A 27,929-nucleotide genomic window follows, 5' to 3' on the forward strand; every position below is an offset into this window, starting at 1 on the left:
ATTTGGGAGAAAAAATCATAAGACTACTAAAGACTAAAGAGAATGAAATATATTAGCTGTAGAGCCAAGTTAAAAGAAAAGGCAAAGTAAGAGAGAAACCAGTGAGGGATCGGTAAATTAGAGAAGAATTATTAGAAAAAAAAAAAAAATAGAGCATCAGGTGCGACACAGAGAGAGAGAGAAACATGGCCAGAAGCAGGAAAAAATACAAGTAAAAGGTACAGAAGCAAGAACAGATAGGATTTAGGCAAATAATGGTAAAACCACTATTAGGGAAATAGAAACCAAGAAATTTCTTGGTAAATTTGTCCAGCTACAAGTGACAGATTTTCAGCATATGATTCAGAATGTAATATCAGTATGGACTCTAGGAGATCAAATAGTTTTCAACCTTCTCTCATGCCATAACCAATTTATATCTCAAATTTATAAGTATCGCTTAAACTTCAGACATAGGCTCCAATACATTAATTCTGTGACCTGGGATTAGGTTCACATTTGAGGGAATTGATAAAGCACATCCCAGCTACGATTTTTACGGCTTATAGGGATGTGATAGGATTCTGTTTCACATGTTCAACTTCTTTCCATTTACAAAAAAATTTTAGTCTACATTATTTTAAAAATTGCTCAGCAGCGACTCATGCAAATCATATAGAAAAAATGTAACATTTTATTTTGGGGGCCCATGGAAAATTTAGATTATGATAATATTTAAACACAGCTAAAATTGTGTCCTTCAATATTATTATTAGTTTATATTTTCTCTAACCTAGATATGCTTCTTTTGTGTATTTGATTTTCTGCTATGGTGTTTCTTCATCTGACTCATAATGGTGGTTACCATGGAAGGAGGAAATGTGTCATCACATGAACTTGAGCATAATTACAACAACTTTCCAAGGGAAATCCATTTGGTCAAGCATATGGAAGAAGAAAGCATATCTATCACATTAGAAAAGAAAATTTCAGGAAGTTGTAAAATTGACTCTCTTGAAGTTATTTCAAGAGTTCCATTCAATATAGTAAATATAGTATAGAGAGTATGAAAAATTTGGAAAATTTTTACATATAAAAATTTTTTTTTCCGATTATGGAAGTCTGGGATATTGCTAAGATGCTACTAAAATGTTAACGATAGTGATGACTACATGTGTGAGCGACATATAAAAAGTGCTACCAAATTCAAAGGTCCACTTAAGGGCTTATGCAAAAAGGTTATATGGAGGATCTGGGAACAAATTAAACCTTGAAGGAAGCCTGGAATTTTACTGGTAGCATTTTTTTTTTAATTTAAAAGAGAGAGCATGAGTGGGGGAGAGGGGCAGAGGAGAGAGAGACAGAGAGAGAGAGAGAGAGAGAGAGAGAGAGAGAGAGAGAAGAATCTCAAGCAGGCTCTACAGTTATCATGGAGCCTCATGTGGGGCTCCATACAATGACCCTGGTATCATGACCTGAGCCAAAATCAAGAGTTAGAAGCTCAACTGACTGACCCACCCAGATGCCCTAAAATGATGGCATTTTTGAAGAGAAAGAGAGATTTAATTATGAAAAGATTTAGCTCTGAGAACACATGTTATTAGTTTGAGGACTAACAATAGCATTTAACATTTGTTCAGTGCTTACTATGTGCCAGACTGTGTCCTAAAACTTTTACATGCTGTAACCCATTTAATCCTCTCAAAAGTCACAGGAGTCAAGTGCCCTTGTCTCTGTTTTACAGAGGAGGAAATTAGGCATGGAAAGGACAAATAACTTGCTCAGGGCCACAGAACTAGTAAATGCTAGAATATGATTGAAAACCTGCAATCTGTTTCCTCTGCATAGAGCTTCTAACCATAGCAATTCGTAAGCATGTAGAACTCTCTGTGTATCAGGCAGTGTGTACACGTTTTCAGTTAATCTTCACAGTAATTCTAAGAGCTCAGTATTATCTATGCATCTCAGAGATGAGGAAATTGAGATATAACAGGTCCAGGATTAGAACCCTTGGTATAACTCCTGTTTTCAATAGCTCTGCTTCCAGCTTGACTAAAATAAAGAGCTGTAAAGTATACTTATAGCATATACATTGGATAAGTCAATGACAGCCAAAAATAAAAGGATTTTAAGCAGAAATTTTTAAATTTGGACTTGATTCTTAAGACACATTCCTCAGTATCTAGGTGCTTGATAAATTTTGTTGAATGAATGAATGAATGAATATAAAGTTAAGTAGAGATATTGTTACACCAGCCTCTCAGTCAGATATTCAGTGGTAGTATGGATCATAAATAAATAAATAAATAAATAAATAAATAAATAAATAATAAAATAAAATAAAATAAAATAAATAACAAAATAAAATAAAATAAATAAAATAAAATAAAATAAAATAAAATAAAATAACCATAGCCAAATAGAGGTAGATTATTTTCTTTAAAATACTTTGCCTGTGATTAGATTCTGCTTCTCCACGTCACCTACAAAATGCCTAGGTTATAGCTTTCTGATTTAAATAGCCACACTTCTGAGAGGCCTAAATCAGATTAGCAAAATTTTCCACTCTGTTATATATTTATTTAAATGCTAAGCATAGCAACAATAAAGAACATAATCATTCTTTATTTTAAAAAAAGAAGCTTTCTCAAAAGTCCTTGATTTTTTTCAGTTATTGCTTAGACTAACCTTAATTATATCTAGGTTGCCAGGCTGAAATCTTAAAGTATGTTTTATTTGAATTTATTTAAAAATGTCTTTACTGGGGCGACTAGGTGGCTCAGTCGGCTAAGCGGCCGACTTCGCTCAGGTCATGATCTCGCAGTCCGTGAGTTCGAGCCCCACATCGGGCTCTGTGCTTACAGCTCAGAGACTGGAGCCTGTTTCAGATTCTGTGTCTCCCTCTCTCTGATCCTCCCCCGTTCATGCTCTGTCTCTCTCTGTCTCAAAAATAAATAAACGTTAAAAAAATTTTTTTTAAATAAATAAAATAAAAATGTCTTTACTTTTAAAACAATGTTTTAATCAAAACTGTACTCCTATCTCAAATGTTTCTAGAGGACCATAGGCCAAATCAGTATCAAAATTCTTTGTCTCATCGTTGTTCTTCACATCACAGAAAAGTGTTTCCAATCCTTTCTTTGCTAATCTCTTAGATATGCTAATGCTTCACCTTAGGTCTCTTTATGTCTCAAATAAAATGAGAAAAATGGCAAAAATAGAGAAAACAGGATCATTTTTCTGGTCTTCTGTTTTCCTGTTTTTCAACCTTGAGAACTACAGGGGGTGATATTATATACATATCAACATGGTTTGTACATATTTCCTCCTTTCTGATCCGTATTTTTATTTGACCTAGTGTGAAATAAAATACAGCTGACTCTTTTTTTTTTCCCTTACTAAGCATACAACAGTGAATTGGTAACATTTTTTTTTTTTCCCTCAGATTGCCTTCTGGAAGAATTTGTCATTACCTGAAAATTTTTCCCTTAAATAGTCAATATCTTCTAAGGAAAAAAAGAAAAAAGAAAAGAAAAGAAGAAAAGAAAAGAGAAAACTTAAATAACAAAACCATGAAGTCAAATACATGATCTATCTTATTTATTTTAAATTTAGGAATATATTTTCTGTAAAATCACTTTCATTATTAATTGGTCTTACAATAACTTTTAATGGATAATATTTCCATCAAATATGACTTGGAATTAAATATTTGATATATAGATCGATGTTCTTCCTTCTCTGCTGCAGCCCAGCTAGGCTATTCAAAGCCCATAATTAGCAAGTTTCTTCAGCTACTCCATAAAGGAGATAGTCCCATTCCTTAGAGTAGATAGAAAATACAAAAAAAAAAAAAAAAAAATCAAATGAAAATAAGTTGTTGTAAATGCCTAATTGAACTCTACACACCACTTCTCTTCCTGCTTATGGTTGCTATTCGTTTTTGTTTGTAGGGACCGAGCACCTTTTATTTTTACTTCAGAGATGGAGTACTTTATTACAGAAGGTGGGAAAAACCCACAGCATTTCCAAGATTTTGTGGAGCTTTGCTGTCGAGCTTATAATATTGTCAGAAGGCACAGTCGACTGCTCTTGAACCTGCTAGAAATGGTAAGTCCCTTGAGGAAACAACAAAAATAATAAGCCTCATATATGTCTTTCTTCCAGTAGTCTATTTTTGCTAATGGCTTGGATTTCCCCAAAGAGCTATTCAAACGAGAAAGGAATGAGCAAACTAAAAGTACCACTGTACAGCTTATAAACACATTTCTTAATAATTCATTACATTAATTCACAGTTATTGTCTCAAACATTTCTATTCACAATAATATTGATGTATTCATGGGTTATCTCAGTATATTTTGAGTAAAGATTAAGGACAGTAGTTTAGAGTATTATATCAGTTGTTATTATGCTTTAGGATTTTTCAAAAGTACTTTAAAAAGTACTATCTCATTTACACATTATAACAACCCAATGATGTAGACCAAGCAAGGATTTTTCCTGGCTTCCCTCCCAATTTCTGCCTTTGATCATTTGCCTATTTTTCAGATTAAGAAATTAGGGGTCAAGAATATAAGACAACTTGCTAGCAACTCAACCACAGAATAGTACATTTAGTGGTGTACATTGGGTCTACTGAGTCATGTTCCTGTATGCTCTCTGTTGACTTAAGTGTGAAATTTAAGTGTAAAATTAAGTGACTTAAGTGTAAAATTTCATTTCACTGTCCATTGTTAAAGAGATGGACACTATATATACAGGGAGAGAGAAAAGGAATCTGACAGAACTATTTCTGGGAGAAGGAGGAGGTGATTCCTTTGGACACACCCATATATGCTAGTAACTACAGCAAAATGTAGGAGAGAAACACACCTTTGGTAAATCAATATGGTGCTTGGAGTCAATACAATAATCCCAAATAGCTGGTTTACAACCTTCAGATGACAATAATTCTACTAGGTGCTGTTACTTAACTCCAATAAGATTATGTTTCCTCATCTATTAAATGAAGATAATAGAGTCTACCTTGCAGGATTGATGAATAAATGACCTAATAGTGAATGTTTTCCATGACCATTATACTAAGTGCTTTATGTGTACTAATTGATTTATATTTCATAATAACCTCATTAGATCATTAATATAAAGCGCTCAGCATAGTACCTGTCATATAGTAGAGTTCAATTAATTTATTATGCTAGATCTTTATTAATCCAAAAGAGTACTGTCCAATATAATATCCCCTACTCATATGTGGTTATTTAAATTTAAATTAATTAGTATTGACTAAACTTTAAAATTCATCTCCTCAATCTCACTAGCCACATGTCAAGTGCTCAATAGCCACATGTGGCTTAGTGATACCATATGGGACAACACAGATATAAAACGTTTCCATTATTGCAGAAAAGTTCTATTGGGTAGTATTGAATAAATGTTGACCTTGTTGCAATGAAGACTTGATTGGATCCTTGTTGTAACTTTCAACATATGTACCTTACTCTGTCTTAAAAAATTGATATTTAAAAAAGTATTATAAACATATAGTCTTTCATGCATAAGGACACTTTGGTTTCTTTGTGTAAACTAGATGTATAAATTTTGCCCATGTCTAGAATTTTCAAGTTGGCTATTTCAATAATAGCCAGTGATTCATATTGGTAGATTTGCATTCTAACTCCCAATTCTATTAGGCCATATTGCAATTATGAGATGGCTAATGGTTCATAATCTGTGTTCATACCACAGAGGAAACTCTACAAGGACTCCACTTTGTGGTGACCTCGACTCCATTTACATGTAAAAATCCAGGTCATATCATTCTAATATTCTCTTGGGCTCTAACTGGCTCCAAATCATGAATCCATGAGGTCATGAGTACTTACTACATACCAGAAACTGAGGATGCATTTACATAGAAGACCCAGTCAGCCTTAAGGTTTTCAATATGATAAGGAAGATAAAATTTGTGTATACAATAAATGAAGTGTCCAGAATTTCTACATGTCTATAATGTTATAAATAACTGCACACAAGTAAGTACCATATTCTAACAACTACTTGAACCAGCAACAGACATTTTAAAAATAAACACAAAATAGAAAAGCACAAAATATAGATTATGCTATTTCTCAGGTGACACTAAAATTATGCTGAATAACAAAAGTAAGCATGTTAAAATAATGTGAGAGGACAGCCTTTTGGAAAAATTGAGAAGGCTATTGGTGGACTTTTTCCTCTTACTTAATAAACTTATCTACCTACCTGAAAAGAAAACTTTTAGCACAAGTGTCATAATATATAAAATAATTATTAAAGAGCTTATGTAATGTTATTTCATTTAAAAGAAGGAGATAAATGATGTTTGAGTCAAGTACTGAAGCAATTTTTCATAAAATAGTATTAAAATAAAATATTGAAGATTTCTGTTACAAAGTATATCCAAACAATCTTCATATGTTTTAATCTTCCAGGTCTTGACTTTTAGGCTAAGAAGGAAATTTTGGCAATACAGAGCCCTAATTCAGATTAGGCAAATAATCTTAGATTTAAACTCTCACAGAAATTACAACAGACAGAAGCAATGTGGACCAATTAGAACAATGAATACATATGAAACAGCAGTATATTACTTCTGTTTCTGGTCATTTACCTCTTCATTCTCTGCTTTCGAGGTTTCTTTCTTATGGGATTCTGTAGATAATCAAAGCATCAGTAAGGTTTCAGGACCACACTTTCTCTGGCATAGCTTCCTATAAAATAAAAACAAATTTAAATTCATGAAAGAGTATTTTCTGCCCATGTGGGTACTCAATATTTCCCTCAATTCTCTCTCAAACTGACTCTTATTGTATTAACTTCTTTTAAAAGAACTAAATCTACTGCTCCATGACCCAGTTACAACTTGAGAAATAATTGACATGGGTCATAAATTCTATCTTCTGTGAATGGTCAGTATCCAGGATTATGAGCCACAAGTGTCTGGTAAGTCTACTATGGAGTTAATGGCTCATCCCTTGTTGAGAGCAGCATGTTTCCAGATATCCACAGTCCTTTTTATTTGCTCCTGGGAAAATCAGGGAAGAAAATAATCCATGAAATTCCCATCTTGCTTAAAAGCAAAACATCTGTAGGAGACCCAAGAGTGTTGCTGGCTGAAGTCACTAACATAAAAGCTTGTATTTCATCAGCTTTTCTCTCATTAAAAAAATCAATATCAGCTATTATGGAAGGCTCCCAAAGAACATAGGGACCATTCACCCAGTTTAAAATGTTTATCACACCCATTATTATACCAGATATTTCCCAGAAGAAATCTTTCTAACTGCTCTATGAGGTGGCAAAGAGTGTCTGCTTCCCTAAGCATAACTATCAAAATAGATTTGGACTTGGAGAATAAAAGTAGAAAATTTAAAAGTGTTTCTGTCCTTTAAAAAGGAATTTATCTGTTTATCACCTGTATCTGCTCATTACCTATACTAGCCTAGTCACCCTTTCCCTTTCCTATTGCCCCAATTAAAGTTATTGCCCATATAATCTAGGCTAAGAGGTATTTGAACCACATCTCTGTGGGTCAGAGAACAGACATGGCTAAGTGGACCCGGGTATGAGGTCATCCTTACTCCAGTGGCAGAGTCACAATACTCAAAGCCGCCTCTCTGGGGAACAGAGCACATCAACAAGGGCAAAATTTGCTCTTGTTACCTTTAATTAGCCACATATCAAGGAGAAAGCTGAGTTCATCTACTTTGAAGCCATCTGCACTTGGATGTTGGTGCATAATGAGGGGGCCAGGGTGGGGGGTGGAGAAGAAGGATTAAGTATAGGGTATACTTCCCAAGAAAATGTTTGACAGAGTTCCAAGCAAGCAGGTGTGAATTCTGAGTATCTAGAGAAACCAGAAAGCAATTCAGATCTAGGGAAGAAAGCTGTTAGCAAGTAGAGAATCATAAGTCTAATAAAGGGGAAACTGTCTCAATAAGTACACAAATGTGTCCAGAACTCTAATTACAGAACTGAAAAGATAAAGCCTACTCTACACTTTAGTTGCTCCTGAGAATATACCTCTCTATAGTTGATTTTAAGTTTAGTAGTTGGGGTTGAACTTACTAGTTACAGGCTTCCAGTGCCCAACAAAGCTAGGCATTTTTTTCATTTATTCATTCATTCATTCATTCATTCATTCACACATTCCTGCATGCATGCATTATTTCACAGACATTCATTAAGTTCCATTTGCAAGGTACCATGTTTGGTGATATAAACAATTTAATATCAAATAAAAACTCAGTTCCTGTCCTCAAAGATCTTAAAATCAAATATGACAAACATATATGTGAACCAAACATAGTAAAAGTAAGGCAGCAATAAGCACTTGAAAGAGGTGCGACCAAGATACGATTGCTGTACAAAAAAAGCAGTAATTAAACCTTATCAAGATAATCTGGTGTTTCAAGGTGAAAAAAATATTTAAGCATTCAAAAAGAATTTCAATAGGTAAGGAGGGATAGGAAGGGAATCCCGGCTGAGAGAAAACTATAAGTATGTGTGGAAGCTCAAAGAACATGGGCGTGACATGCATTGGAAATAGAGGTAATCAAATGTACTTAGTCTGTGGTACACAGGGAGACCTATATAGACAATAGATGAAGTGACAGATCACAGTTAGATTACAAAAGACATTTATGATCAGAATGAGGATTTTGGACTTTGATATACAGACACCTGAGAACCTGGAAGTTTCTTTGCTTTTGATGAAGACAGTACCATCATCTAGCTTTGATTTTGAACTGACAACTCAGAAGCTATGTAATTAGAGACAGAGGGATTGGAGAAGTAGGAAAAGTTATCTAAGCAAATGAAAATGAGGAGCTGAACTAAGACAATAATTGCAATGGAAAGGAGAATGAATACAAGAGACCATTGAGGTGGTTTTTATAGAATTATGTTACTGACATTGGGAATCAGTTAGAAGAGGGAATCAAAGAAGATATGAATTTCTTCTTAGTTGGACAATGGTTGCACTGGAGATGGAGAGGAAAAAGGAGGAAGAGTTTATGGAAGAAGAGAATTTGCTCAAATTTAGATATTATGAGTTTAGGTCATCCATAAGGAGAAGCAGTTAACAACTTTCCAGGAATACCTGATCCATTTCGAGGTTTCAATTACTATCTATATGTTAACGATTCCCAAATCTATATTTACAGCTATATACTTTAGATCCCACCCAGCCCTTCAAATTTATCCAATTAATCACCCAGTTTTCTCAACTCTACTTCCTAAATATATTTAAAATCCAATAACTTTATTCTTTATTCATAAACATTCTCCTAGTCCAGTCTCTTATTTGGCCTCACTTTAATCCATTTTCCACAAATAACCACAATGATCTTTTAAAAACACAATTCAATTATTTAGTGCCCATTTAAAAACACTAAAAGAGCTTCCTTTTGCCTCTAGGATAAAGTACAAAACTTTTATATAGCTAAAAGTTCCTACCCTACTTACCTTTTCAGGCCCATCTCTTGTCACCTACCCACAGGATATCTTGTGTTCCAGATGCTCTCCTGGAGTTCTTTTTGTGAAATAATGAAAGACATCTTGCGCTCCTTGGTACATCTATACATGCTGTTCCCTCTGCCTGGGTGGGGACAGTAGGAAAGAACAGTTTCAAATCCATTTTTTTCTCACTTGAACTTCATCAAGTCAATCATAAATTTACCCATCCTTCATAACCATATTCTCACTGTTTCCTTTACATTTTTAGAATTAGCAGCATTGTTCTTAACTTCCCACTACTGTAAGAGTGCCTCTATTCCAGAGCAGGAAATAATTTATCTTAGTCATAGAGGTACTGTTGACATTCTCCTCCTTCTCCACCTCCTGCTCTTCCTCCTTCTTCTTTTTCAAAGTTTAAATTTATTTCAGAAAGATCTACTTTTTCTCAAAAAAAATTTTCTTTCTTTTTGCCTATAACTAAAAAGAATATTATCTCTTCAGTCTACACTATAATATAAACACAGTACTTTTCCAAAGGCTGCCAGAAAAATATCTGAGCCTTTGTACAATTTTATCTTTAATTACTGCATTGCTTCAATAATCTTTAATAAATGTAATCACCACTTAAATAGGGAAAATTGTGTTCTTAGAGTATGAGTCATAGAGTCATGAAAGAACATAAGATTAAGAGCCAGAGGGATGAGTTTTATACTTTGTGCTTACACACCATTTGATCTGGACACTTCACTTATGCTTTTTTTGGGATTAAATTTTTCTTCTTTAAAATGGGTATTGCGATATAATTTTTGTGTAATAATTTATAATGTATAAAGCTCTTTCTTATTCATTAGCCATTTGATTGCCCCCAGAACATGTTGAGTATTCTTATCTCCACTTTCAAAATGAGAAAATGGAGATTCAAAGAGGTTAAGAGACTTTCATGATCATTGAGATTTTTAATGGTGGGTCCAGAAATTCTGATACTAGAACCCTTATCATTCTACCATCCAATGCTGACTATGCTTCTTCTACAAGAAGACAAGATAGGGATAATAATACTATCATGCTTATTTCACTGGTTTATGATGAAGATTAAATTATTATTATTATTTTAAAGTTTCATTTGTTTTTGAGAGAGAGAGAGAGACAGAGTACTAGCAGGGGAGAGGCAGAGAAAGAGGGAGACACAGAATCTGAAGCAGGCTCCAGGCTCTGAGCTGTAGCACAGACCCTGTCACGGGGCTCAAACTCATGGACCATGAGATCATGACCTGAGCCAAAGTCTGATGCTTAACTGACTGAACCACTCAAGCGCCCCAATAAAATTAAATTATTAATCTTCAAGCACTTTGACAATTTTACTGGTTCTTCTTGTTATTGTTGTTTTGTTGCTTCTATTAGTAAATACAGGAAGTTAAAAAATCATGAACTTCTATCCATTCATGATTATAAACTGAAAGGCTTTGCTGTATAAATTTAAGTGTATATGCATTTGTAGAATTAACCAAGTAAACTTAACCAAATTTAACTAAGATCTGATTTACATTTATTCTGAGGTTTTGTTTGTTTGTTTGTTTGTTTGCTTTTGTTTTGTTTACCTGCTAAGATGCTACATGCAGGATTGCCTGAGCTGAGTGGAATTCAAGACCTGAAATATGTGTATAATAATCTTCGTCCACAAGACACAGACCTAGAAGCAACAAGTCATTTTACCAAGTAAGATAAGCTGTGAATGTATGAGTATGCATTTATTCATGTGTACAAATACGTTTCACATTTGAGGTGATTTCAGGGTGAACAGTCAGTGCTATAAAGCTGTCATTTCTATAACCAGCTGTGTCTTCTTTCCCAAGGGATAGAAAGGGAGCAATGTGAATGTCGAGGAGAGGGCCTTAGTCAGTGTTTCTGTACCATGCTATTGTTTGCTAACCAGCCTCTTCATCTATTACATTGCTCAATAAGAGGTCACTAAGAAGAGCAAGGACTGACATAAATAGATTGGTTGCTCTACTTGAACTATGTCCAGGAAAACAATTTGGAAAAAGAGATTTATGATGAGATATGGACTCACTACTTTCAACTCTAAGACAATACAAATATTGGAGTATTTGGTAACTATCTTCTATTTTAAATCTATGTTTTTTAAGCAAGTCTGAGAAAACACTAATATACATCAAAGAAAGGCCTGTCCAGAATATAGTGAATATTAATTACACTCAAAATCATTGTCAAAAGGGTGGTGCATTTTATAATAGAAGGTTCCTCTGAACTTCAATTTTTGAATGGATAGCATAATTGCTAGCAAATTCCAGGTGCTCAATAAATGTTAGCATAATTATTATCATAGTAAAGAGTTTAAGTAGAGAAATACACTTTTTCCTATAACTCCTTAATATTGAATCTTGAGTCTACTTTTTAATTGTTCCAATACTTCGGAAATTTGTAAACACAGATTATACTCTTTTTAATGGATGTATGCTTTGTCTTTTTGAGGAAAACAGTATATAAAATAAAATCTTTCCCAGCCAATTATTACTTTTACTCTTCCCCTTCCAGAATGTATAGTGAGGACTCTCTCTATTACAAGGGAAAAATGAGAGTTGATTGGGCCATCCTACATAAAGAATTTCACTTTTGCAAAGAATCTGTCTTTTGTGAACTTTACTAGATAGGCTCCTCTTGTGGTTGAATAGAAGCAATATGGTAGAATTAGAGAATGCTAGAGCTGAAAGAGACCTCGTACTTCATTTATTCTGACAATAAATATGCAAATAAGTAAACTGAAATTCAAAGAATTAAAGGTCTTGCCTACAATAAAAAAAAAATAGTAAGAAATACAGCTAGGATTAGGGCCCATAGCTAGGACTTCAATCCCCTGGTCTAGGGTTTTTCAACATTTAATATAGAAAACTATATGATACCATTAAGGAACACCAGGCAGAGCCCTTGCCAAAAATATACATTTCTGCTACCTCCTTTGTTTCTGACATTCTACCATGAGAGATTCTTTAGTGGAGTCTGGTAGGTTTTTTGAGTCTTGAAAAATGCCCTCTGGTAGTAAAGGTTATCTCTGAAAGAAGCATCTGTTTATGTCTACTTAGAAAACTATAAATATTAGTTGACAATAGTCTGTGGCCAAAGACACTAGCTTAAAGATTTGCATAAGTGTTTCAGATCCTTGATTTTAAGGATAAGAGACTCTCAAGTTGCCTCAGCTATTGGGGATGGGGGATTTGTGTGAAAAATCCTAGGGAAAGGCAAACAACCAGCCTTGGGAAGAGCAGAAGGTCTTCTGTCACAGGGCCTGGAAGGTCCTTCAGAGTTCAACACAGCTCTGGGATCCCATCAGCAGGAAGCAGCTTTATACTCCAGCTGCTCACCCCTGGTCTAGTTACCTCCGTCCTAAGTAGGTGAGTGCACATGGTACCAAAAATAGCCCCCTCAGGCTATCCAATTGTGATCTGAGTGGGATGCCTTTCTTTGAAGTGGGCTGCTGCACTACAGGCACAATGATTGATGTGTCAGTGGGACCTGGTTGGGAGATAGAGTTGCAGAGAGAGGTCCAGAAAAGATGAAGGTTGGAAACATGTGATTCAGCTAAAGCCTGTGTTTGATGTGTCATTGCTTAGACAGTTTACAAATAGTCCCTACTACTACCTAGAGCAAAGGAAAGAAACTATATATTGGATGAAGAAAAGCTCTTTCAGGTCCTGGCCACAGGGAAAATGTCGATAGGCTTTGTCTGCCAGAGTTCCATCCCTCCACATTTTCTGACTTTAACTGATACACCCAGATCTATAAAGAGCAGAATCTTTGACATGAATGAGCCTGCCTACATTTACTTATGTCCTCTTCCTAGTCAAGAGATTGTGAACTAATATGGGAAGTAGATCTAAAGCCACTAATCTCCTGGCAGTGAGCTAGACCTCATTATCCTGCCTGCATATTTCTGCCAGGCTAATTTTCTCACTTTTAGATGTTATATAGTATGTTCTGTTAATTAAACTTCGTTCTACAATTTTATGGTAAACAACTTGTTCTCCATTGCAGACTTAAAAGGCATTTGGTCATCTAAATGAGGGCACATCATTTCTCTGTTCAATAATTGTTTTTGACTTGCCATTTCCTACCTCTTACTTTTGACAACCTTATAATCTGATTGTCTTTATCAAGGTTTATCCACTCCACCTCTATTATTCCCAAAGGAATCCTCTTCTGGGTAGATAAATTTCTCATATACATTCATTCCTCCTTTGTCTATTTAATACATCAGAAACGCTTCCAAAGAATCAAAAAAAAATTACTGGAATGGGGGGGAGTCTGATCTAACTTTCAACTCTACGTATCCCTTAAGATGCTGGACAACTAGTTTCTTGTCCATGAAACCTCAGATTATTCCCATCGTGACTAGTCTTTTGTTCTATAATCCTACAGAATGTGTGCTATTTCATGCTGTCCTTAATTTATTACTGAATTACATGATGTCTAGTATATCACCTTAATACACTTATTGGTTATACCAGTTTTTCCCAAGTAAAACAGGGGACATAGTCCCACTTTTCCACTTTCGAACATATCTGAATGTGAAACATGCCTCATTCCCCTTAAGATATATTTTAAAGTTTAACAGGAGATGCAATGTAAACATCAAACATTAAGTCTATAAAAGTTATATAATAATGGCTAACATTTAGGGTGGTATTTCTTATGTGTCATGCCCTGGTCTAGTGCTTTTCATAGAGTAAGTTGTTTCATCATCATAACAAGTCTGTAAGAAAAATGATTAGTAATACTGATAATAGCAATTATAAATAAAGAGCATGGGAGGAAACTTTTGGAGGTAATGGGTATGTTTATGGTATAGTTTATCCTAATAGTTTCACAAATGTATAATCATCTCCAAACTCATCAAGTTGTGTATATTAAATATACACAGCTTTTTGCATGTCAATCATACCTCAGTAAAGTGATTTTTAAAAAGTCCGTAAGATAATATAATTTTAATCTAAATTTTTAGATTAGGATACTATCTTCCCCAGAGAAGTTAAATAATTTACCAAAGGATATAGCCAGCTGTAGACGTAACCACAATGTGTATCCAGGGGGTTATGCTACAGAGTGTGAGGTCTTACACTCTATCCTGTGGGCTCAAAACCACCCCTCTCATATGCAGGCTCTTGGGGTATGTCGCTTCATAATTCGGACCATAGTTTTCTCAAGGTTCCTTAGAGCCCACTTTGGCTACAGTTTGAACAAAGTAGATCTTTTGTCTCACATCTTGACTATCCCAAGCCTTGATGGAGGACAGATGTTCCTTCCCAGTACTATCATCTCTGTGCCATCACCAGGTGTCCCCCGGATGTTTGGTTTAGGATCTGCTATGTTTGCTGCCCCAGGGGACCACCATGGGGTAATTTGACTCCAAGGTACTCAACGTCTTTCCTTTCTCTGATTTGGCTCATTACCAGATGCCTTGAACCTCTCTGTCTTTCCCCTTTTCTGCTCAGAGAAATCTCCCATGAGACTCATGTCTCCCTTTAGTGATATATTTTATCCTATAATCTCAACTACATACCTTTATTTTTAGATATGATTTAATGTGTTTTGAGTTTGCCTTTCCACATGTTCTCTTAAGTTCTTTGGTAAGCAAATGTGGATCGTGTGCTGATGATCTTTCCTATCACACAGCACTGTGAAGACCCTGTTATGGAGATTTAAGAAACCTCAATTAATTGTGACTAGGATTCTTAACCATTTGAAAAAGTTACTTAAGATCTGTCTATTATTTATATATTAAAAATTTTTAATCTAATTATGGGATATTTCTTTTGTTAATACTCAAGCAATATATAGAATGAATTTATAAAAGTAGCCTGATTAATTAAAAACAAAAGTGGAATTTTGAATGACTTGATCCACATGATTAAAATAAATGTGAAAAATTATGTGCACTTGTTTACTTTTCTGTGTAAATAATATTGTTATCTTAAACTGTGTTCTCTGACATCACATGGGTTACAAAACTGAAGGAGATACTTGAATAGAGACGCCAGTGTACATAATTTACCAAAAAAGGAAAGTTATGTAATGGATATTACATATCCATTATGTAATGGATCCAGCATTAGTCTTGGTGCTTCAATGGGTGACATTAATTCTAATATACTTTTGAGAGGCCCTGTATATTTAAAGTCTGTGTTCTCTGTGTTCTGACAGGCTAAAAGTGTTTCATACTACTGCTTGTTCCAATATTACTACTAAGATAGAAATAAAAATAAGAAAATCCACCATCCACCACCACCACCACCAAGCTCACAGATGTGGGTCATGAATAAGGACTAAGCCATCTGAGACACAGCATGTGTGGCTACCTTAAGTGCCCAGTCCTGACTACAGTAGAAGAGGCTGCCCTCTTGATATTGTTTGAGACTTGAAATGGCTTTTCCTCCCTCTCCGAGAGAATGCTTTATTTATGAACAATATAGGATCCTACCTCATTCTTGGGTATTTGCACTCAGGCTTAAGAGGTGATCGTAAGTGTTTCAGAAGATGCTGTACTCAGCGTGGCATTAAAAATTGTATTACAATTAATGGCATTTATAGAAAAATGAGAATAAAATTCTTTTACTGACCACAAAGGTTTTTCACAGCATTGCCAACTCCTCTCTCTGCTTCCCTTACTTTTTTCGACTCGCCTTACAGCTGAGTGCTGTTGAATAGAATCAAGAAAGTCTTGTGACTCAATTCCTGCAAATGGATACTCACATGTAATACCTCTGCAGAGTCCACTGCTAGGCAACAAAGGCAACGATCCATTAAAATGCTGTCTGAATGGGTTACTTTAGAAATTTCAATCACTTTCAAACCTCGGGTTAGCTGTCCTTAGAAACAGATAACCTATTTCACAGACCAGACTGGGATCATTAAGCATAAATTTCCCTGCCTACCTCCCCTCCCACATACAGATCATGCTTTTCACTTCATCCATTTTCTCCTCCAAACATGTGAGAGAAAATTTTCCATGTATTTCCACATATTCTATTTGGCCTGCCACACAGATTCTTTGGTTTAGTAAGCGTAAGATCTCTGGCTCTTTGGCTAAAACTGAAGGCAGCTAGAAGCAAAACACAAAACTCCAAACTTAAATTTTGTTTTCATGAGGTATTTTGGTAGCAAGAGCCAGAGATTCTATCTGATATCCTTGGAGAAAAGGGTATAAATGGACTCAAATCGTAACCTAACAAGTCCCAGAAACCAATAGGACCTGATTTCTAGAGGAAACAAAGGACTTCTACTCTGCTTATTCTGCCTATATTTTACCTCTTTGCCCATTGGCCAGTATTCTCTAGTGGAAATTCCAGAGAGAGACAATCTAATTGACTTAAATAGTTGCCTTTGTCCCCACTGGACAGAATCCTTCACACAAAGCCATCGTGGATTCTGTTGCCTATCCTTACACCTATCATGGGCCATTCCTTGCCAAAGAACAGCCTAGAGTTTCTTCTCTGAACTTTGAGCTTTAGAGAGAGCAATCTTAGTTATGAGGAGCCATTGGGCAGAACAGGCACAATGACTGTCCCAACCAGTACAACCATGAAGCCACTGGAAATGTTGATGACATCCAGAAAAAGTGCTCCTGGATTCCACATAGACAAAGGAGCCAGGGTCTGTGAGCCTCCTGAGTGTGCAGACATAATGCCAGAAACTTCCAGTGTTTCCCTCATTCTTCCTTAGTTATTTTTCATGGCTACAGAGTGAAATGAGACTCTTTGTGCTCAACGCCTCAAAACAGTTAAATGGCCTTCTGTCTAGTTTCTCTTTGACATTAAAGAAAATATGGGAGAGGGATGATTCTTGGATTCTTTTGTCCTTAGACTTTCTTGATGCTTTTCTAGTACTTTGCAAATTGTTATCTCTTGGATTGTTGTAATTCCACAAATATGGATCAAAGTTTTCTTTTGCCTTAGTAACCATTGATACCCATAGAGATAAATGCTCACAAGAAAAACAAACAAAAGACAAAAAACAAAAACCCAGAACCTAGAGGAATTACCAGTCATGATGTCCAACTTTCATTAAATTAGGAAAGCAGATTTCAAAGAGATATGCAAATTAAAACAGATGGAAGTTTCTTTTTCATTGTGAAAGTCTCTCATTAAAAAAAATAATAATTGTAAAAACAAATCTGAACTAAATTGACTTTATAAGCCACTTTTTAACTGAAGGTATAATACCTTTTACAATACTGTATTTCCTAAGTTGCATGACCTAGTCACACTCATTACAATGTTCCATAGCTTGGCTGCTGTTCTAAATTTCTGCAATAGGAGAGTCTCTGTTTTTGAATTATATGAGCTACGCTGAGAATTTGCCCAATTTGCCTAAATATCAGGTCATGATACACCTTAGCTATTAGCTTTTAAAAAAAGATATTTTAACTTTTCCGGAGACTATCAGTCTAAAGGTTAAGAGCATTTGGAAAGTTCAATGCACCCACCCAGAGTGCCAGAAGTCATTAGTTACAAAAGATGAATAGTCCAGATGGCGCTGTTTCACAACAGCTGCTAACCCCTCAACAGCTAAGGGCAACAGCCTATCCTCACTGGTATTCCTGACAGACACTATGTGTTGCATAGGATTGCTATATTCCAGGGATTTCACAAACAGCTAAAGTAATTTATTATTTTTAAATATATTTTTCACATTTTAAAGATTTTTGTTACCTTAATTATAGCACCAATTATCAATTGGTTATCAATTGGTTATCAATTATTATTATTGATTTTCTATACTATTGCATGTTAAGATTTTTTTTTTTTTTGCTTTGCATAAGATTTCATGTTAATGTCATCAATAAAATGAGCTGGCTTTGGGGAGGGTGGGAATGGAAACCTGGAATATCATTTTACTGGCATAATACTTACACATAATAAGACCAGTCCATCAACCTTTTTCTAGTTCCTTTATTCCATCTGATCTGATGTGGCTGCTTTTTCTAAGTAGCCTCCCTAAGAAAGTATAAGAATTACTTATTGATAGTCAAGACCATGGAGCCTGGAATTCTTGTTTGTATGCAGAGTTAGGTCCCTGAGATGACATTTACATAAGACTCACTAACCTTATAGGTAAATTTTGAAGACTTCAAACTTTAACTTGGAAAAGAGCAAAGTTTTTGTTGTTGTTTGTTTGGTGTTTTTAAGCCACGTTCTAAACTATGAAGCAGGAGAAAAGAAAACAAAAATAAGAAAAGAAAGAAAGATAAACCTAAAGCTGCCTCTTGTTTTAACCTTTATTTTTTGTAGGATTTCAAGAGAGTTCCCCATAAGTCATTTTCCATAAAACCATAAATCTGCACGTTTATTTTCCCTTGCATCCCTCTATCTGTAGTTTGCTACCTTTTGGACTCATATATATTCATTTCTTTACTTATTTGGTAGTAAGTTTTCTGAAATAGTATTTGCATAATATTACTCTGTTTCCAATGACTTTTCATATGTTACCTAATTCAATTCTATCAACAGTCTTGGGGGAATGGCATGGTTTAGTCGTCAACTATGTTTTATAGATGAAACAATTGAGTCTCCTGGAAGCTAATTGACTTTCTTGAGATCACAGGCAGAACTAATAAGTGAGTTCAGAATAGAGCAAAATTGATTTCTTGCATAATGGATGTTCTTCCCAGGACCTTAAGCAAAATCACATGGAAACAAAATCCTACCTATGAAAGTCCTAATACTCTGATAATCTCAGATAAATACAGATTTTTTTTTAACTCTGATGTCTTCAGGTTAAGTGAAAGAACATGGTAAGAAAACATCTAAACATCTAAATGTTTAATAGGAAAATATCTAAATGCTTATAGCCATGTATCTCAAATTAGGATACCAGGCCATCAAAGCCACAAGGATTAATATGAAATATCCTTTCATAGTATCTATTTTATTTAAAATTTAAGGTTAGAACATGAAGCTTAAATTTTTGTTTTCTCACATGTGTACATACATATATGGCCAAAAGCATCTCTTTTTCATGTCAGACAATCTTGAAGTTTTAAAAATAAAAATGCATAGACAGAAACTTTTTTATTGTGTATCAAGAATTATAAGTCACTGAATTCATCTCATAATATTTTTTTGGCTAAAAAAAATATGGGTTTGAATACTTATTGTCCAGTATAAATTTGCAGCAAAGTAGGAATTATCTTGATAGCACACTTTATAGGTTTAACTATGAGAAAACATTGGTCATATATTTTAGAGATTACAAATTCAATGTTGAGCTATTACTTTTCTTAATGGAATAAAACAAACTGTGACAAAGTTGTATTAAGTCATTGTTCCCTCTGAATCGTTAAGAATGACTCACAAAGCTGGACACTCAATCAGGAACTCCAATACAAAAGACAAAAAAAAGTAATGTGTTTATCACACATGCCAAAATCAAAGCAAAGTGAAGTTTGGAGGTTAAATGAAGAAATTGGTTTATGGGGAGAATGAGTCACTAAAAGTCTTCTATTTATATACGATAAAATTATAGAGTCAATGGGGAAATAAGAATGTTCTTCTGCGAATTCCTTCACAGATAGTCTTTTGAGAAATGTTTTCCTTAGACTAAAGAGACTCACCAGTAAAACAGGTATTCTATCAAGCCACAAAATGATATAAACAACTTCAGCAATAGAAATATGCTCTTGAAATTCCCATCCTGTTGCCTCAGAACCTTTGCTCAACTGCAGTCCATGGCATTATAGACATCTCTCCTCAATGGTTACTCTGATGTGACTCATAAAGCAGTGAAAAACTTTTGCCCCTTATAGTCACATATTAATATAAATGTGCACTCAAAAAATATCATAATATTTAATCTGAGAAAAAAACTGCTCTCTGTCTCTATGTTGAACCTGACACGAAAGACCAGACCTCCTGGATTCAACCCAATTTTCTGAGACTGAAAAACTCAATGGCTCATTCTCACACACACATAGCTAGGAAACCTGTTAGTAGCATTTGTTTGTAATGATAAGCTATTTAAAATATTTATGCCATATTAAAAGATAAGTATGTTATGAAGTAGAGTAGAATTTGTACAGATTTTTAAGATAGGACCTAAGGCTTAAGATTTTATGGTTATTTTATTACCCTTTGGACCATGTTCCCTTCAAGAACAGGCTTCAAGAAATACTGTTAAATGTTTTTCTAAGCATTATTTCTATGTAAAAATTAAAGGATCATTATTTTAGTGCCTTTATTCCATCTAAGAATTCCATGCTAAATGTATTGATTGGCTAATCTTAAAGACAAAGTTGAAATACTGTTTATTATAAATAATCCACAATGAGAGCAAAGACTGTAGAATCAGATAAACATGAGTTGAAATTTTTGGTTACTACTTTCTAGGTGATGTCACCTTTGGTATTCATTTAACCTTTCTTGGTGATTTTTTCTGGCATCATTGCTAAAATAATTTTACTGCTTTCCTATAAGGATGAAAAGATTAACATAAGGCATTTAGTGGCACTGTTGGCCAAAGTATATATACTCCCTGAGGGCAGAAATGTGATTTCTCTCCTTTACTTCTATGTCCCAACACATAAAACAGTGGCTGGCAGGGAGCTGGAAGTGTTTATCAGGATGATCTGGAAGCTTTCCCTAAGAAATTTAAGAACTGGTTCCTTCGAAATGCGGCTTTGAACCTGTAATATAAGGATACTCCAAAGCATAATCCTGCTGATCCTGCCATTAAGCAAAATAAATCACAGGGCTGCCACCTGCATAAATCAGATCCTTGCAGAGGCCTGAAACCTACTGCTCTCGGGTCCCCAGTCCCAAATTGGGTCATATTTAACAGCACTGTGCTATCAGGCCTTAAATCTATCACCTGCAAGAGGGGAGATGGATTGGTGAAAGTCTTCCCTAAAACTATAGGCTTATCATAAAAGTTCATCCTTCATCTCCAGTCTTCCTACATCTTAACTGTTGGGCATCATAAGAGTAAGGCATGGACATAGTTGAAATTTTATGAAGGTGAATACATTAGAATTTAAGATTTATGGTTCATGGCCTATCATCATGAGAAGCGAGTACATGCTGTTACCCTAGAGCTTTCCACCCCACACACAAAATATGTTCAGTAAATATTTGTTGAATGAATGAATGAACGAATGATAGGGTCTCCATAAATCATGATTAGCATTATACTCCCACTATTATTATCTTCATTCCTTAAACTATGAATGAGAAAAGAAATGAATGTTTTATACTATACTATATACCCATAAATTCGTAAAGTCAAAGAATATCTTTAGAAACATGAACATGTGGAAATGAATAATGATCAGTCATATTTTAACTTTCTTAGCAAATTTTGGCCTAGATTGATGTTTAATAATGACAAATTTTGGAATTTAAAGAGTCTAATACCAAAACAAGATAGATGGGTTGAAGTTTTACAAAATTGAGGGGGAAATTATTAAACATTATTGAACTACATGGTTAACATTGAGGATATGTCAGATTAGTCAAAAGAAGGCATTGCATGATAACTTTGATAGATGCCAACCCAGAAAAGTAGTATTTAATTATATTCAACATCCATTCCTCTTAGAAAATTTTAGTAAGCTCAGAATGGAAGGAAACTTAGGTAAATATCTTACATTTAAAACCGGAATATTGACGGGGCACCTGGGTGCCTCAGTTGCTTGAGCATCTGACTTTAGCTCAGGTCATGATCTCACGGCTCGTGAGTTCAAGCCCCGCATCGGGCTCTGTGCTGATAGTTCAGAGCCTGGAGCCTGCTTTGGGTTCTGTGTCTCCCTCTCTTTCTCTGCCCCTCCCCTGCTTGCACACTGTCTCTCTCTTTCTCTAAAAATAAATAAAACATTAAATACATGAAAAATTAAAAATGGAAAACTGCAAGCATTCCCGTGAATGTCAGGAGAAAGATATGAATACCTTTATATTGATAGTAAAGCTCTATGTTTAAGTTTTATTATATTCTCATTTTCCATTTGAATAAGAAAGCAAATAAAATAATTCTATAGAATTAAAAAATATAGAGTAACAAGAGTTCAGTAAAGCAAGTAGTTACAAGATAAAACATTCAAGACTCCATAGTAAATAAGATTAAAGGGGAAACTATATGATCACCTCAATAGATAAAGAAAATGTAGTTAATAAAATTTAGAACCACTCATTTTTTAAAAACTCTAGAAATAGAAATGTAAAGAAAACATTATACTTAATGGTGAAACATTGAAAACTTCTTTATAATCAGGAACAAACCAAAAAGGCTTACTATCACCACTGATAACATAGAACTGGAAGTGTTATCAGTGCAAAGGGTGACAAAACTCTAGCATTACTTACAGATTACATGACTCTGTCAATACAACTTTTGGAAAGATTATACAGAAATATTGTTAGAATTAACAGCAGTTTAAACTCTACTCATATGTTATCAAATATTAGTTAAAAATAGGAAAAAATAGCATTTACCATTTGCCATACAAAAATATGTTCAATTAATAAATAAATCCAATAAAAGATATGCAAAACTTCCACAGGAAGAAAACAATGCAAAACTCATTCCAAGAGATGTAAAACAAGACCTAACTACGTGTAAAAATCTATCCTGTTTACCACTTGCATGTACCAATAATGTAAGATGTTAAGTCTCCTCCAATTTGATTTATAGTTTTAATGCAATACCACTCAAATCCTTACACATCTATTTTGTGTATGGGTGAGTTTGATAAGCTGATTCTAAAGTACATTTGGCAAATTGTGGTGCCTGGGTGGTTCAATCGGTTAAGTGTCCAACTTTGGCTTAGGTCATGATCTCGCAGTTTGTGGGTTTGAGCGCCATGTCGGGCTCTGTGCTGATAGCTGGGAGCCTGAAGTCTGCTTCTGTCTCCCTCTCTCTCTGACTCTCCCCTGCCCGCACTCTGTTTCTCTCACAGTCTCTCAAAAATTAACTAATATTAAAAATAAATAAATAAATAATAAATAAATAAATAAATAAATAAATAAATAAATAAATAAATAAATAAATAAATTTGGCAAATTAAAGGGCCTAAAATAGTGAAAAAAAAAATGCCTAAAGAAGAAGAGGGTAAAAGAACTTCTGGATTTCAAGATTTATTATAAATTCCAGCTTTTAAGGAAGTGTGTAGGACTGACACAGAGATAGACAAATAACAAGTGCAACACAATGAAGAAGCAGGCCTGGGCTTATATGGAGCCTTAGTATTAGACAAAATTAAATCAGTGAGGAAAGAATAGTCTCTGCAATTAAAAAAAAATGGTTAAATTCTACATCTATACTTTCAGATAGTATGTGGTCATTTGAAAAAATAGATTTTGGGGGCGCAATAGATCTGGGTGGCTCAGTCTGTTGAGCATCCAACTTCAGCTCAGGCCATGATCTCACAGCCTGTGAGTCGAGCCCCACATCAGGCTCTGCACTGACAGCTCAGAGCCTGGAGCCTGCTTCAGATTCTGTCTCTATCTCTATCTCTCTCTGCCCCTCCCTTGCTCTCTCTTTCTCTCTCTCTCAAATATAAATAAGCATTAAATAATTGTTTTAAAATAGAATATTTTTTCTCTGTTCTGAATTAGAAAGATTGTTCATTCAATAGATATTTAGGGGCCATGTACTATACCAATCACTATAAAATTTTTCTTCCAAAATATATTACTTAGTTAAATTAGCAAATTACAACATGACATGGAATTATGATTTTGATTCCTGTCTTTTTACTTCTATCTCACACATCATCATCCTTACAAAATAGTGCTCTTCTTGTCTAATTCTGTTCTTCCCCTCCTCTCTCTGTCAACCATACTGCTGTTCTTTGCCAGCTGCTAAACACCAGTCACCCATCTTCCTCTGAGTTTCTAGATTAGCTGTTGTTTCTGCTACAAAAAAGTCTTTCATCAGAAGTCCCCATGGCCTACACTCTTGCCAAATTAAGATCTGTATCAAATAGTTCAACTCTTCGCTGACCATCCTATTTAAAATTGCAAACTGTTACCCACCTCATATTCCATCTCTACAATTTCTATTTTAGTGTTTTTATAGCATATATTACTCTCCTGAATCTTTTATTTTTAAATGTTTATTTCCTTATTGTCTGAATTTCACATTATGTAAACTCTATAAAGGAAGAAATTTCTATTATTCTTTGCTATATATACCAACACTAAAATAGCAGCTGGCATGTGGTAGGAATAAATATAGTAGATATGTATGTGTGTGTGTGTTTTTTTGCACAAAAATATAGAGAAAGTACAAAAGGATAATATCAAATTGTTTCCACTAGTTATTTCTGGGGAGGAGAGTGGTAATGGAGGAGGGATGAAGGGATCCTTTCATGGTTTACTTCATATTTTACTGTGCTGTTTGAATTAAATAGTATAAAAAGTTAAGTTTTTTAATATCCCTGAATCTCTTCCAAATAAAACATATCAAATAAGGTAGCAAAACTCAAAAACTATGGACAGTATCTACAACAAAACTAGGCAACAAAGTATTCCTGAGAATCCTAAAATATAAGCAGGTAGGACAAGTCAGCTATGAGACCTGCATATCAGCATATCATGGGAAGAAGCTAAAGAAGCAACAGGTCATCTGATTGACCTGAGAACAGAACTCCAAAGACTCCATGGGTACTCACTGGAAAGCTAAGCAGGTCAATTTGGTAACAGCAGCTAAAACTTGGAAGAATTTTTACTCACCCCAATTCACTGGGAAGGGCAAGCGTTCTGTGGCAGATCTGAAAAGGTCAAAGAACTCTTTGAGCTTTCAAAGGTAATTGGAGCTCCCTTCCAGGAAAAAGTCCTACACTGAAGAGACACTACTATATGTATAATCCAAACTGAGAGGAGAAAGGTCATAGGAGAAAAAGAAATCCAAAGTCCAGAAAAAAAGTGGGGTGAGGGGAGAAGCAAAAGAAACATATCTCAGAAAATATGAAACAAATATTTTTCATCACTGTATGGTACCAACAGCAAAGGGAGCTTCAGACCCTCAAAAACCTTATACTCCATCTTGAAAGTTTAGGAATGCTAATTTCTTATTAAAATGATTAAACCAAATGGATCATGTTTGAATGTCATACAAAGTTATAATAAGAAAAAGAAAAAGAAGATGTAAACAAAATCCCTACAATAAAGTATGCCTGAAAGATATTCCCACCAAAGGATTAAACTGAATCCTTATATTTCAAATAGAGCTAAAAGAAATTAAGAAAATGATAAAGACATAAAGGAACAATATATATCACAATTTAAAAAACTCAGTAATGAGGTGACTGAACCCAAGAAAGAATTAAAGATAAAACACAACTTTTTAGATTGCTTATTTTTCTTTTTTTTAGTTTTTATTTAAATTCCCACTAGTTAACAATGTAATATTAGTTTCAGGTGTAAAATATAGTGGATCATGGATCAACACTTCCATACACCACCTAGTGCTCATCTTGACAAGTCCACTAACTTAATCTCTATCAACTTTTTAACAGATTACCCCACCCACCTCCTTTCTAGTCACCATTAGATTGTTCTCTACAGTTAAGAGTCTGTTTCTTGGCTTGCCTCTCTATTTTTACCCTTTACTCATTTGTTTTGTTTCTTGAATTCCACATGTGAGTGAAATCATATGGTATTTGTCTTTCTCTGACTGACTTACTTTACTTAGCATAACACTCCCTAGATCCATCCACATTCCTGTAATTAACAAAATTTTATTCTTTTTATAGCTGAGTAATATTCCACTGTGTGTGTGTGTGTGTGTGTGTGTGTGTGTGTGTGTGTGTGTATCCCACATCTTCTTTATCCATTCATTAGTCAGTGGACACATGATCTGTTTCCATAATTTGGCTATTGTAGATAATGCTGCTATAAACATAGAGGTGCATATATCCCTTTGAATTAGTGTTTTTGTATTCTTTGGGTAAATAATGCAATTCCTGGATCACAGGGTGCTTCTATTTTTAACTTTTTGAGGAAACTCCATACTGTTTTCTATAGTGACTGCACCAGTTTGCATTCCCACCAACAGAGCATGAGGGTTCCCTTTTCTCCACATCCTCACCAATACTTGTTATTTCTTGTGATGCTGATTTTAGCCATTCCAACAAGTGTGAGTTAATATCTCATTTAGTTTTCATTTGCATTTCACTGATGATGAGTGATGATGAACATGTTTTTACATGTCTATTGGCCGTCTGTATGCCTTCCTTGGAAAAATGTCATTCATGTCTTCTGTTCATTTTGTGTGTCTATGAGAGAGAGAAAGAGAGAGAGGGCACATGCATGTGAGTGAGGAGGGGAGTGGCAGAGAGAGAAAGAGAATCTGTTTTTATCTTTTTTTATTTTTTTAAGAGAGAGCATGAACAGGGGAGGTGCAAAGGAAGAGGGAGAGAGAGAATCCCAAGCAGACTCCATGCCCAATGCAGAGCTCCACACAAGGCTCAATACCTATCATGAGATCATGACTGTGAGATCATGACTGTGAGGTCATGATCTGAGCCGAAATCAAGAGTCAGAGGCTTAACTAACTGAGCCACCAGGTGCCCCTCTTCTGTTCATTTATTAATTGGATTATTCATATTTTGGGTGTTGAGTTTGATAAGTTCATTGTAGATTTTGGATACTAACCCTTTATCAGATATGTCAATTACAAATGTCTTCTCCCATTCCATAGGTTGCCTTTTAGTTTTGTTGATTGTTTCCTTCACTGTGCAGAAGCTTTCTATTTTGATTTACTCCCAATAGTTTATTTTTGCTTTTGTTTCCCTTGCCTTAGGAGACATATCTACAAAGAAGTTGCTACAGCTGATGTCAAAGAAATTTTCCCCTGTTTTCTTCCAGGATTTTGATGGTTTCAGGTCTCACATTTAGGTCTTTGATCCATTTTGAACTTATTTTTGTGTATGCTATAAGAAAGCAGGCCAGCTTAATTATTTTGCATTTTGCTGCCCAGTTTTCCCAACACCATTTGTTGAAGTGACTGTCTTTTTTCCCATTGGATATTCTTTCATGCTTTGTTGAAGATTAATTGACCATACAGTTGTGAGCTCATTTCTGGGAAAAGAAAACATAGTTTTAAAAGCAAACCAGAAAGAATGCAGATTAAACACAACACAACAGATGCCTCTAGAAAAAATAGATGAAAAAAGGAGGACTTTTAAAATTAAAAAATTAAGAAAAGCAATGAAAATCCAATATATATATATATATATATATATATATATATATATATATATATCCCTAAAAAATAAAACCCAAATAATATATTAAAATGGTATAAATACTAAATTATTTAGCATTTTAATAAATATCAGTATCATAAATTACATTTTCTGAGGTAAAAGTCTTGAAATTACGTATTGTAAGGATACATTGAATATTTGGAAAAAGTACCCAGAGTAACCAACCTGAAACATATTT

General features: G+C 34.7%; 1 protein-coding gene and 1 long non-coding RNA gene across 7 annotated transcripts in view; one reads left to right on the forward strand and one right to left on the reverse strand.

The window, feature by feature from the left end:
* The window catches only part of LOC123386547, a 48,839-nt gene extending 30,576 nt beyond the window's left edge, over nucleotides 1-18,263 (reverse strand). For both annotated transcript variants that reach the window (XR_006600571.1, XR_006600570.1), the window contains exons 1-4: nucleotides 16,113-18,263; nucleotides 15,056-15,181; nucleotides 9,490-9,622; nucleotides 6,635-6,734 (exon numbers count right to left, since the gene is read on the reverse strand). This is a non-coding gene — a long non-coding RNA (uncharacterized LOC123386547). The remainder of the gene's footprint in view (nucleotides 1-6,634; nucleotides 6,735-9,489; nucleotides 9,623-15,055; nucleotides 15,182-16,112) is intronic.
* Nucleotides 1-27,929, forward strand: part of PIK3C2G (phosphatidylinositol-4-phosphate 3-kinase catalytic subunit type 2 gamma) — a 347,688-nt gene that overhangs the window by 252,212 nt on the left and 67,547 nt on the right. For all 5 annotated transcript variants that reach the window (XM_006933551.4, XM_045061454.1, XM_019834592.3 and 2 more), the window contains 2 exons: nucleotides 3,933-4,089; nucleotides 11,087-11,196. In XM_006933551.4, the coding sequence (XP_006933613.3) occupies nucleotides 3,933-4,089; nucleotides 11,087-11,196 (267 nt within the window). The remainder of the gene's footprint in view (nucleotides 1-3,932; nucleotides 4,090-11,086; nucleotides 11,197-27,929) is intronic.

The sequence above is a fragment of the Felis catus genome, chromosome B4 (genome assembly GCF_018350175.1).
Source record: "Felis catus isolate Fca126 chromosome B4, F.catus_Fca126_mat1.0, whole genome shotgun sequence".
NCBI lineage: Eukaryota > Metazoa > Chordata > Mammalia > Carnivora > Felidae > Felis > Felis catus.